At 38.3% G+C, this 11,901-nt stretch overlaps 1 protein-coding gene across 1 annotated transcript in view; it reads left to right on the forward strand.

Moving 5' to 3' along the window:
- phex (phosphate regulating endopeptidase homolog, X-linked) overlaps positions 1 to 11,627 on the forward strand; it is a 40,164-nt gene extending 28,537 nt beyond the window's left edge. The window contains exons 13-22 of the mRNA XM_047350325.1: positions 848 to 925; positions 1,545 to 1,648; positions 1,739 to 1,797; positions 2,069 to 2,123; positions 6,310 to 6,377; positions 6,475 to 6,605; positions 6,683 to 6,748; positions 6,924 to 7,028; positions 8,223 to 8,299; positions 8,380 to 11,627. Of these exons, the coding sequence (XP_047206281.1) occupies positions 848 to 925; positions 1,545 to 1,648; positions 1,739 to 1,797; positions 2,069 to 2,123; positions 6,310 to 6,377; positions 6,475 to 6,605; positions 6,683 to 6,748; positions 6,924 to 7,028; positions 8,223 to 8,299; positions 8,380 to 8,482 (846 nt within the window). The 3' untranslated portion in view covers positions 8,483 to 11,627. The remainder of the gene's footprint in view (positions 1 to 847; positions 926 to 1,544; positions 1,649 to 1,738; positions 1,798 to 2,068; positions 2,124 to 6,309; positions 6,378 to 6,474; positions 6,606 to 6,682; positions 6,749 to 6,923; positions 7,029 to 8,222; positions 8,300 to 8,379) is intronic.
- The last annotated feature ends 274 nt before the right edge of the window (positions 11,628 to 11,901 follow it).

Consider the following 11,901-nt stretch of genomic DNA (forward strand, 5'->3'; position numbering starts at 1 on the left):
GCGAAGGGGTCGTACAGGTAGCAGAAATGGTAACACTTGTTTGCTAGAATTTTGGCCCATCGCTCCAGAGAGAACCGGTGTATCTGAGACAGGTTTGTAGGTTGCCCAGTTCACACACTTACTGTAACCCACTTTGTAACTTATTTGACTCACTGCTTTTGGTCATTGTCTGGTTGGAAGACCCATTGGTACCCAAGCTTTAACTTCCAGGCTGATGTCCAAAGCTTTAATAGTTCCACATGAAGGATGTTGTGGGGCGGAGATTAAAATAGTTGGTTACCAGTTAAGAGAGCAAATGGGTTGTCAGGGTATTTTTATACAGTACATTCATGTGGATTTTTTTATTAAATAGTTTTGGTTGTTGTGGTGCTACTAGCACAGTAAATCTTTCACTGGTTCTGAACATGTGATATATTTTAACTACTGGTTACCTAAATTCACATGTTTGTTTATTCTATGAATTAGAATATGTGAAACTACTTCCTTTTTGTGTCAAAAATCACAAGTGTTATTTTTAGATTTTGTGTGTTAAAGTTTCATCCAAAAAAACCTTTTTGATGTTAAAACCTTAGTTGTTTTCAGTTGAGTTGGTGAAATTCATTCAGTGATTTCACGTTGAACCAAAAGCCAAACCAAAAGTTTTAGTTAATGTAGTAGAAAACTGTCTCTTTATATCTCTCAATGGGTTTCATGTAAAACTGCTGTCTAGATTTCCAAGACACTTTAAGTATTTTTTATTTTAGAGATGTTTAAATCAATACATTATTTACCCTCAAGGTCAGCTGTTCAGAATTTTCCACATCCTTTAATATGCAAACATGTTTAAGGCTTGTGTTTCTTTCTCAAGGCTCACGCAGTCCTGGCTAAGGTTGGGTACCCAGAGTTTATTTTGAATGATACCTACCTCACTGAAGATTTAAAACAGGTTTGTAACACACAAATGAATGATGTGTAATTATGATTATTTTGTTTATGTTTAATAATAAAAAATGATTGGTTAAAATCAAATCAGTTATGAATGAGAGCAAACAGAGATCCAACGGAGTTCCTCAGGGCTCCATCCTTGCACAGCTTTTATTTTAAACTGCTCCATGCTCCCCTGTAGCTCAAATTGTAAAATATTATAACATATTTTACTATATCTATGCTAATGACACACAACTAGTGACCCACAACACAACCACATTCCTTTATAATTACAGAGTAAGTGTGTCCACATCACTGAGTGGATGGGTCAAAAGACGTTCTGTTTTTGGTCCTAAAACTGCAAAGTTAGTCATTAGCATTCATCTAGACTCAGTGATGCTAAAAACTACAAAGCACGTCAGAAAACTAGTGTGAATTATGGACTAAATTTAAACAGCCACATAAAGTGGCATCTGACATTAACCGCACTTGCTTTTTTTATGTTAAGCAATTATAAATCCAAAACATAAATAAACTTTCCCTAATTAGTAAAAACAGTAATAAAGTAAGCTGTTTTTTCCATTTTGCTCATCTTGTGAAAAGTTAACAGTCTCTTTTTGCATTTCTGTCCGTTTTAGCTAGAGTTCAATGAAAAGGATTACTATGGCAACGTGATGCAGACACTGAAATTTATTGCCCAGTCAGACATCTCCTGGCTTCGAAGGAGCGTCCCACGCACAGAGTGAGTCTCTACTAGCGACATGATTATTTTAGTTGTTTTACATCCTACCTGACACACTTTATTGTGTATACTTTGTTTTTCTTTTCTCAGATGGTTTACAAACCCAACCACCGTGAATGCCTTCTACAGTTCATCCACAAATCAAATCAGTAAGATGTGATGCGGTTAAAGAAAAACGCTTATTAAGGGAGATATTTGTCTCACCAGACACATTGTCCTGACAGATTGTAAATAAGGGTCTAGACCAAGTTAAATAAAAACATAGTTAACTATATTTATATCCCTTTCCTGAATTTGAAAGGTCTCTATCATCAGGGGGTGAAATGATCTGACTTTAAAAATCTATAGAGACTATCTGGACAAAACCACAGGTAGAGTGTAGAGTGTTTAGTAAAAATGCATTTTTATATATTTTTGCAGGATTCCCTGCTGGAGAGCTTCAAAAGCCCTTCTTCTGGGGAAGGGAGTATCCAAGGTGAGGTTAAATAAATCTGACATGCTCTGCTAGCAGACCACAGAGTTGCCTCCTCACGCTTTACTCAGTAAAAGTAATTGCTGAATTTTCATGACATGAGCTTCTAATAGAAAATCTGACCTGTCCAGAGTGTAAAATTTCATACTTGCTGCTGCAAGGAACCCAAAACGACAGTTAAAAAAAATAGAAAAGCCTCCTACCATCCTTGTCTTCAAGTAGTGAAATACTTTTATTTATATCAGCTTTGAAAGTTGATTTATGTAAACATTCTCTTTAATGGGATTAACATAAAACTTTGACTTTACATACTATTTTTACACTTATTCTTTAGAATTCACAATCAGCTTGTCAGACCAGTAAGCAAACTGGAAATCAGTGCCAACAAATTGATTTCTAATTTTGTAATGTATGTCGCAGACCAGAAATGTAATAAACGTTTTCCAAAATTGATTTTAGTAATATAAGACTGGTTTATTTTGTACATTGATTTCTAAATAGTAAATAAGTTAGTTTAATAAATAGTACATAGGGTTGAATGGTCTGAAAATGGTTTTATCATTTTCAAAGTAAGGACAGATAATTCTTGAATATAACATATGTTCCTAAAAGGGCACTTCGTTCTCAGACTGCAGGTTTACTGGTGGTTCCTAGAGTCTCTAGAAGTTGAATGGGAGGCAGATCCTTTAGTTATCAGGCTCCTCTCCTGTGGAACCAGCTGACGGTTTTGGTCCGTGAGGCAGACACCCTGTCTACTTTTAAGGCTAGGCTTAAAACTTTCCTTTTTGATAAAGCTTATACGTAGAGTGGCTTAGGTTATCAGGGAGGGAGCCTTCCTCCCTCCCTGTTGGATGGAGTAAGGGGGAGTCAGGTTTAGCCTAAACCGGCTCAGTTATGGTTGAGGTGCAAACACACACTCCATTTCTGCTACCTGTATGACCCCTTCTCTTTTCCAATGGTTATAATCAGTCTGACAGAGAGAGGTATCCCCAATCCTTGTGGTTTTTAGTATAACCATGACCATCATTGGGACCCTTTGTGGGGTTCCTTGAGACGACATTGTTGTAAATAAGCACCGTTTAACTAAATAATCTGAACTGAAACTATCTGTGTAGTTATGCTGCTATAGGCTTAGGCTGCTGGAGGACATAACGACCACTTTCACCCTCTTCGCTACATTCTCACACTACTCTCCAATTTTTCATTATTTGCTGTTATTTCAGCTTTTAACTTTGTTCTCTCTTTTCTCTTCCTAGAAGCTACACCTGGCCTGGCTTAGTGTCTACCTGTGACGCCTTTCTGGAGAGGGGAATCGTCTGAGCTTCTGCTGGCAACAACTTAATGCTCACCCTCTACCGATGATCCACATAGCCCTGTCTTTCAGTGTTTAACCCTTTCTCTCTCCTAGACGTGGCGATTGACTGAGCTTTTACTGTAACTAATTATATGTGCTCTCTTTCAGACTTTAACCTTGAAAACTGGCTCAGAGTTTATCTGTTCTTTCTTTCTAGGTGAAACGACTAAAGGAGCTACATCCATTAACATTTACTTTTCCTTCCCATAGAAAGTACTCCTGGATCAGTGCTTCTGTGTTCTTTTTGTGTCTCTGCTCTGTTCTCTCTAACCCCCAGTCGGTCGTGGCAGATAGCCGCTCACACTGAGCCTGGTTCTGCTGGTGGTTTCTTCCTGTTAAAAGGGAGTTTTTCCTCTCCACTGTCGCTACATGCATGCTCAGTATGAGGGATTGCTGCAAAGTCAACGCCAGTGACTGTCCACTGTCTCTACATGCTCATCCGGGAGGAGTGACTGTTGCAAGTCTCTGACTCAATGCAATCTGCTGGGTTTCCTTAGATAGAAAAACTTTTTATCCAATTTGAATAAATAACTGAATCTGACTGCAGTGTTCAATGGTTTGGATAAATTGGAATGTACAGGTCCTTCTCAAAATATTAGCATATTGTGATAAAGTTCATTATTTTCCATAATGTCATGATGAAAATTTAACATTCATATATTTTAGATTCGTTGCACACTAACTGAAATATTTCAGGTCTTTTATTGTCTTAATACGGATGATTTTGGCATACAGCTCATAAAAACCCAAAATTCCTATCTCACAAAATTAGCATATCATTAAAAGGGTCTCTAAACGAGCTATGAACCTAATCATCTGAATCAACGAGTTAACTCTAAACACCTGCAAAAGATTCCTGAGGCCTTTAAAACTCCCAGCCTGGTTCATCACTCAAAACCCCAATCATGGGTAAGACTGCCGACCTGACTGCTGTCCAGAAGGCCACTATTGACACCCTCAAGCAAGAGGGTAAGACACAGAAAGAAATTTCTGAACGAATAGGCTGTTCCCAGAGTGCTGTATCAAGGCACCTCAGTGGGAAGTCTGTGGGAAGGAAAAAGTGTGGCAGAAAACGCTGCACAACGAGAAGAGGTGACCGGACCCTGAGGAAGATTGTGGAGAAGGGCCGATTCCAGACCTTGGGGGACCTGCGGAAGCAGTGGACTGAGTCTGGAGTAGAAACATCCAGAGTCACCGTGCACAGGCGTGTGCAGGAAATGGGCTACAGGTGCCGCATTCCCCAAGGCCAAGCCACTTTTGAACCAGAAACAGCGGCAGAAGCGCCTGACCTGGGCTACAAAGAAGCAGCACTGGACTGTTGCTCAGTGGTCCAAAGTACCTTTTTTGGATGAAAGCAAATTCTGCATGTCATTCGGAAATCAAGGTGCCAGAGTCTGGAGGAAGACTGGGGAGAAGGAAATGCCAAAATGCCAGAAGTCCAGTGTCAAGTACCCACAGTCAGTGATGGTCTGGGGTGCCGTGTCAGCTGCTGGTGTTGGTCCACTGTGTTTTATCAAGGGCAGGGTCAATGCAGCTAACTATCAGGAGATTTTGGAGCACTTCATGCTTCCATCTGCTGAAAAGCTTTATGGAGATGAAGATTTCATTTTTTCAGCACGACCTGGCACCTGCTCACAGTGCCAAAACCACTGGTAAATGGTTTACTGACCATGGTATCACTGTGCTCAATTGGCCTGCCAACTCTCCTGACCTGAACCCCATAGAGAATCTGTGGGATATTGTGAAGAGAACGTTGAGAGACTCAAGACCCAACACTCTGGATGAGCTAAAGGCCGCTATCGAAGCATCCTGGGCCTCCATAAGACCTCAGCAGTGCCACAGGCTGATTGCATCCATGCCACGCCGCATTGAAGCAGTCATTTCTGCCAAAGGATTCCCGACCAAGTATTGAGTGCATAACTGTACATGATTATTTGAAGGTTGACGTTTTTTGTATTAAAAACACTTTTCTTTTATTGGTCGGATGAAATATGCTAATTTTGTGAGATAGGAATTTTGGGTTTTTATGAGCTGTATGCCAAAATCATCTGTATTAAGACAATAAAAGACCTGAAATATTTCAGTTAGTGTGCAATGAATCTAAAATATATGAATGTTAAATTTTCATCATTACATTATGGAAAATAATGAACTTTATCACAATATGCTAATATTTTGAGAAGGACCTGTATGTACTTGACTTTTGTGAAGTGCCTTGAGACAACATGTGTTGTGATTTGGCGCTATATAAATAAAACTGAATTGAATTGAATACAGAAAAAAGGATGAGTTTCCAAATCATCTAAAATATAAAAAGCTGAATACTCAAAATTCACAGACTGTGATTTAAATGTTCAGTATTTAATCTTGTATAGCCTAGTCAAGATTTGTCTAAATATCGCAATGAAAATATTTATCATAGAGTTTTTGTGCATATTTTTTCAGGGATGCCAATAATTGTTGAGGGTGCTTTCTGTAGCATTCATCGTTTAGAAAGTGCATTTCAAGCTTGCTAGGAACATGCTGTAATGCTATGCTAGCAACACTTCTAAAAGCTTTGCATTTGTATTGTAGTCTTTATTTTAACTGACTGGCCTCAAATTGGAACCTAATATGAACTAAATAATAATTATTAAACAAATCTCCACATGCTTGCTTGTATCTTAATGGTCAGCTTGGCAGCTAAAATGAAGTTATGGTCAAACGTTTTATTTCTTAAACTACTTCTTTTTTTCTAAATGTTATTTTTTTCTTGGTACTTCACTTAAATATGTTACTTTCCCACATTATTCTTGACCTCTTGATGCTAAATACTTTTATCTGTGTGGTTTCTAGATCTTTAAGTTACGGTGCCATCGGGGTGATAGTCGGACACGAGCTAACTCATGGGTTTGACAACAACGGTAAAAGCTAATGAGCCAAAATGACTTCGAATCGAAGCGAGTTCTTACACATTTGGTTTGTTGTGATTTTTTTCTTTCTTTTTTTTATGTTGAAAAGGTCGCAAATATGACAAAAATGGTAATATGGACCAGTGGTGGAGTAACTCATCTGTAACTGCCTTTAACAAGAAAACTCAGTGTATGATTGATCAGTATAATGAATACTACTGGAAGGAAGCAGGTCTAAATGTAAGTAAACAGAACCAAACTTTCTTATAAAATAATTTAGTCAAGGTGCAGATTAATGTGAGTCCATTGTTCTAAAGGTGCGCGGTAAGAGGACCTTGGCTGAAAATATAGCAGACAACGGGGGAATAAGAGAAGCATTCAGGGTAATACTTGTGTTTCAAGGACAATATGAGCTTAATAGACCTCTTTAAGTACAGACATTTGAACCTGTTGTGTATCAAATACATAATTGTTATGATTAGTCACTCCTGCCTCAAATTATCCAGCGTCATTTGGCAGCCGTGGTGAGTGGATGTTTTTTTTTCTGTTTGCGCTTAGGCCTACAGGCGGTGGGTGGACAACAGCAGAGGTGGCGTGGAGGAGCCTCTACTGCCAGGAGTTGAACTGAACAACAATCAGCTATTCTTCTTGAGCTACGCACATGTGGGCACACACACACACACACACACACACACTACACCTAATATATTTTAGCATTTCTACTCTGTCAGTGTCAATTATGTGCCACGATTCAGTTTATTCTGAAAAACACAGACATATAAGCTGGGGGAGGGACATTGTTATTTCTAAATAATTAGTGTAGTATGAAGCTTACAGAAAGGTTATAGTTAGGACTTTGAATGTATTCATGTTTGGTCCTCGGCTAGTTAATCTAGTTCAGGATGTGGTAGTGTTTGGGGACAATATTGTGAAATGTTGCGATGCAATATTTATTGCGATAAACCCACAGTTTCCTCATTAGTGTGTTTCTTTTCAGTCATCAAAACATTACCCTACACTCTTCACTCTTCTGGAGCTTTCTGATCTTAACGTGTGGGTGTTATGAACGGTCAAAGACCATCCAAATGGCCGTATTTATTCTGGACAACCAGAGTTTTAATGCATAGTCATTGAACTACTATACCCAACCCCATATTGCATCCAAGCAGCCCTTTGCGATTGTGATATTCTAAATATTGAAATCGTAAGATTGCAGTTTGTTACATCGTACTGCTCTAAGTTCATAACATGATGGTGCCTTTGCAATGATGTGATATGTAAATGTTTATTCAGTCACTAAACCTTTGTCTGTCCAAGTAAAGTAACTATTCACTCAACCATCTAAATCTCTTAATTCAGGTGGAACAGCCACTTTCATGGCCACATGTGTATGTTATCAACTGTTAACAGTAGTATAACAAATTGAAAGAAACTCTTAATGCTTTTGCATACCGAGACATTTTGGAAAATTTCATGCTTCCAACTTTGTGGGAACAGTTTGGGATGGGCCCACCTTTTCCAATATGCCTTTGCACCAGTGTACAAGCCAAGGTCCATAAAGACATGGATGAGCAAGTTTGGTATGGAAGAACTTGACTGGTCAGCACATAGTCCTGATCTAAACCAAACAGAACACCTTTGGGGTGAATTGGAGCGGAGCATGTGAGCCAGTTCTTCATGCCCAACACCAGTGTCTGACCTCACAAATAGTTTTCTGGAAGAAAGGATTTATGGCTTAAGAATGGGAAGTCGCTCAAGGTCGAATGTATGTGAAGGCAGATTAGCAAATACTTGTTGTAATATAGTGTAATCACAGAGTTAATTAAATACTTAATTCAGTATATTTCCACCCTGCAGGTTAGATGTAACTCATACAGACCAGAAGCAGCCAGAGAGCAGATCCATAGTGGAGCTCACAGTCCTCCTAAATACAGGTGAGTACAGAAACCTTGCAGACAAAAGTAACTCAGTGTACCCTTCAAACTTCCCTTTTATCATTACTGTTACCGTCCAGAGTCATCGGAGTGATGAGCAACTATGAGGAGTTTCGGAAAGCCTTCAACTGTCCCCAGTCGTCGGTCATGAACCGAGGAGCGCAGTCCTGCCGCGTGTGGTGACCTCTGACCTCATTCTGAAGCCCTGAACCAGGGTCCAGCTGTCAGTTGAAAGGGGTGGTAATATCTGATGCCGTTGCCAAAATAGTTTATACAATGAGGGAACAGCGAAAAAGTGAGTCGTGTTCGGGTAAAAATCTAAACTTGTCAGATACACGGATGTTTTAGGTAAAAAATTGAAACATTTTGATAGTAAAGCCATTTTTAATCAGTTTGGAATATTTTTTTAAATGTTTTATTGCAAAACTCCTAAATGAATCAATCTTTAAAGGACCACTATTTAGGGATTATGCAATAAAAACACTGTTTATCAATATTGATCAAATAATCTATATATTAATGTAATTATACAATGTCTTCAACTTTTATACTAATTAAAAAGCATTCTGGGTATAACTGAAGGAAGAGGGGTATGGCATTAGATTAAAAACACTGTAAACCAAAGACAATTCATGTTTGAGCCTAAATGTTTCCTTTCTCTGTGCATTTCTTTATGTGAAAAATCAACACTGAAACAATAAAAAAAACTTTCTGGAATATTTTTCAAACTTAAACTGTCAAACAGCAGGTATACATGTTTTTTATTATTATTATTATTATTATTATACAGGGCCAAAAATGTATTTGGTGTTGAGGTTTTAGGTTTTATCATGTTTCTGTGCTTCGTGTTTTATATCTCGGTCTTGTGTCTGGCTCCTATATTTACTGTGCAGCTTGGAGTGAAGTTAATTAAATCAAAGAATTACTGGAACGCAAAGTGAACTTCGAATTTTAGAGGAAAGTTTAAGCATAGTTTGAATGCTTGTGATTCTTTAAAGACACAAATAAAAGTTAACAGTTAAACTATCTGCACCTCTAAATGTCTTAAAAACACTCAAACATCTATAAATGATAGCATTAGAAATATTTTAGTACATTTTGGTGTCATTTACTCATTTACTGTTTTTAATCTGGAAATAATTTTTGTACCAGAAGTAATCAGAGACAAACAAATGAGATTAAACATTTCATAATTTTCTGTTTTTTATCACACATTGGGATCAATAAATGGAGGAATGTGGTTGTTGTGACGCATAACGATTCATATCATTCTAACATGTAAATTGAAAAAAGGAAAATGCTCACCTTGCTGGTTAAATCAGCCATGTTTCCTTTTTTTCTACTGGAGCCAAACTGGTGTGCTTTACTGACAACATTACTGATGTATGAAATGTTTGGTAGCCATGTTTAAGACTACATTTGCTCTGAAGCATCTGATGTGAGTTCATTCAAGGGGCATTTGTGGCACTCGAAATTATTTTGTGCGGCCTTGACTACGACCATGATTCAAATTAATGCGGATACATTTTCCACAGATGCAAAGCTTTAAAAAATATGCAAACAATTTAAAATCTTGAAATCCACAATTTAAGGAAAAACACAAGCCACGCTGGAGGGACTATGTCTCTCGGCTGGCCTGGGAACGCCTTGGGCTCCCCCTGGAGGAACTGGAGGAGGTGTCTGGAGAGAGGGACGTCTGGGCGTCTCTGCTGAGTCTGCTGCCCCCGTGACCCGGTCCCGGATAAGCGAAAGACGACGAGTACGAGTACAAGCCATTAATCTTTTATTAAACATGTTTTTTTTGCCTTTTTTTTATTTGAAGTGAAACTAAACCCTAAATCAAGGTTTTTGTAGATAAACTGTATAAACTGGGCCTCAAGTTGGCTATCTTTATGTTACTGTGCAATTTTTTTACATTTCTACAATATTTGTCCTAAACCCGTCTTAGTGCTGCCCTCTTTGGGTGAATTTTCCTGTGTCTTCGTCACAGCCCCGCGTTGGTCTATAAAACCATCTTCAGACACTCATCCCTGTATTGAAGCAGGAGTTGGAATTACGAGGGTTGAACTTCCGCTGACGAGTGGGTTAAAAAACCCTCCACCTGAAAAGATCTATCTGAGGTGAAACTATCAGCGTCGCTCTGTTCACTGTCCATGTTTCAATATGTCAAATTAAGCTAACTGCCACTTTCCCTCGCCCTCCTGACCACAACCCCACTTAACCCCCTCTGCTCATCCCCTCACTTGGCCACGCCCCTCAGTGTATATTGGCACCGCCCACTTTGGTGGCCTTTTCAAAATGTCTCTGGGGGCGGGGTTATGCTTTCACATCGGGTTTAGTTCCACTTAATAGTAAAAAGGACCCCAAACATCCAGCGACTTCTACTCGAAAGCAGACTTGGGTACAACCATTTAGTAAACAGCTGGATGAAGCACTTTCTTTTTTGTGGCTCACAAAAAATGTAGATGAAAATAATTGAGAACAATTGACTCTTTTGTGGTTGGAACTTGGGACATTGTATTCTGGGTTTTTTGTTTTGGTCCTCTTTTTAAACAGAACAAACATGCTAGCGCCTTTTTTATGTTTCGGATCCATTTTCTACAATAATCAGGCTACTTTGTTTTATTCAAATATTGTGTATTTGGTGTATTGTTGAGCAGGCAAATAATAGAAATATTACACTAAAATTGTTTCCGCATTTTATATCACTAAGAAAAATGTAATAGTTGTGACCCACGGGTACTCAACTAGACATTTGTTTTCCAAGATGGTCGGAAGGTATTTTCTGTGATGTCATTGTAACAATCTTCACAAGAAAAAAATGTTTGGAGTTTCTTTATTATCAAAAACCAACGGAGAAGACTTTACAGAGGTCTTCAGGAGAGGTTATTAAAAAAAAGACTTCAGGGAGTTAATGACAGCTGAAAATGGGTAACAGTAATAAATGACCTGTTGGAGGTCCCTGCGTTAAATGTCTTAATTAAATAAGCTGAAAACCCAGATGTGCTCCATCTATTTTAAAAGATTTTAAGCAGATAAAAAATACATTTTAGGAAGATATTGTTCACATGTTTGACTCACTCTTTTGTTCTAAAAGAAAACCAAAGCAAGTCAGGTGTAGCTGTACAATGCAGTTAGTTTTGTCATGAAAGTCATAATATATTTATCATCATTTTTATCTGCTGTTTTTTTTAAATCTTTCATATTTCTGTAACTTACTGTGAAGAATTGTGTTTCTACAATGTAAGTGTTCATGTTTCACCCTTTTCTGTTTCCTTGTTTTCTTTGTTTTTCTTGTTTCTGGTTAAAATAAAACTCTGGGACACCATGATGTATCCTGTAGGTTTCTGTAACTGATGATTAAGCTCTAGTCTCAGATGACAGTGACAGACAATGCACGGATGAAGCTGATGGGTGGTCAACAAAGGCTTGTCCATGGATTAATTTTTATTTTATTTAATTTTTTTTGCCCTCTGGGGTTGCTATTACAATGCACGTCTCATTCATTTGTATCAACGGTTCCCATGGCAACCGGGTCTTTAACCTGATGCAGAGTGTTTGTGGCTCTGACAGTGTCCAGCGGGGTGGTAACAGTAATGAGA

The sequence above is a fragment of the Girardinichthys multiradiatus genome, chromosome 21, assembly GCF_021462225.1.
Source record: "Girardinichthys multiradiatus isolate DD_20200921_A chromosome 21, DD_fGirMul_XY1, whole genome shotgun sequence".
Lineage (NCBI taxonomy): Eukaryota > Metazoa > Chordata > Actinopteri > Cyprinodontiformes > Goodeidae > Girardinichthys > Girardinichthys multiradiatus.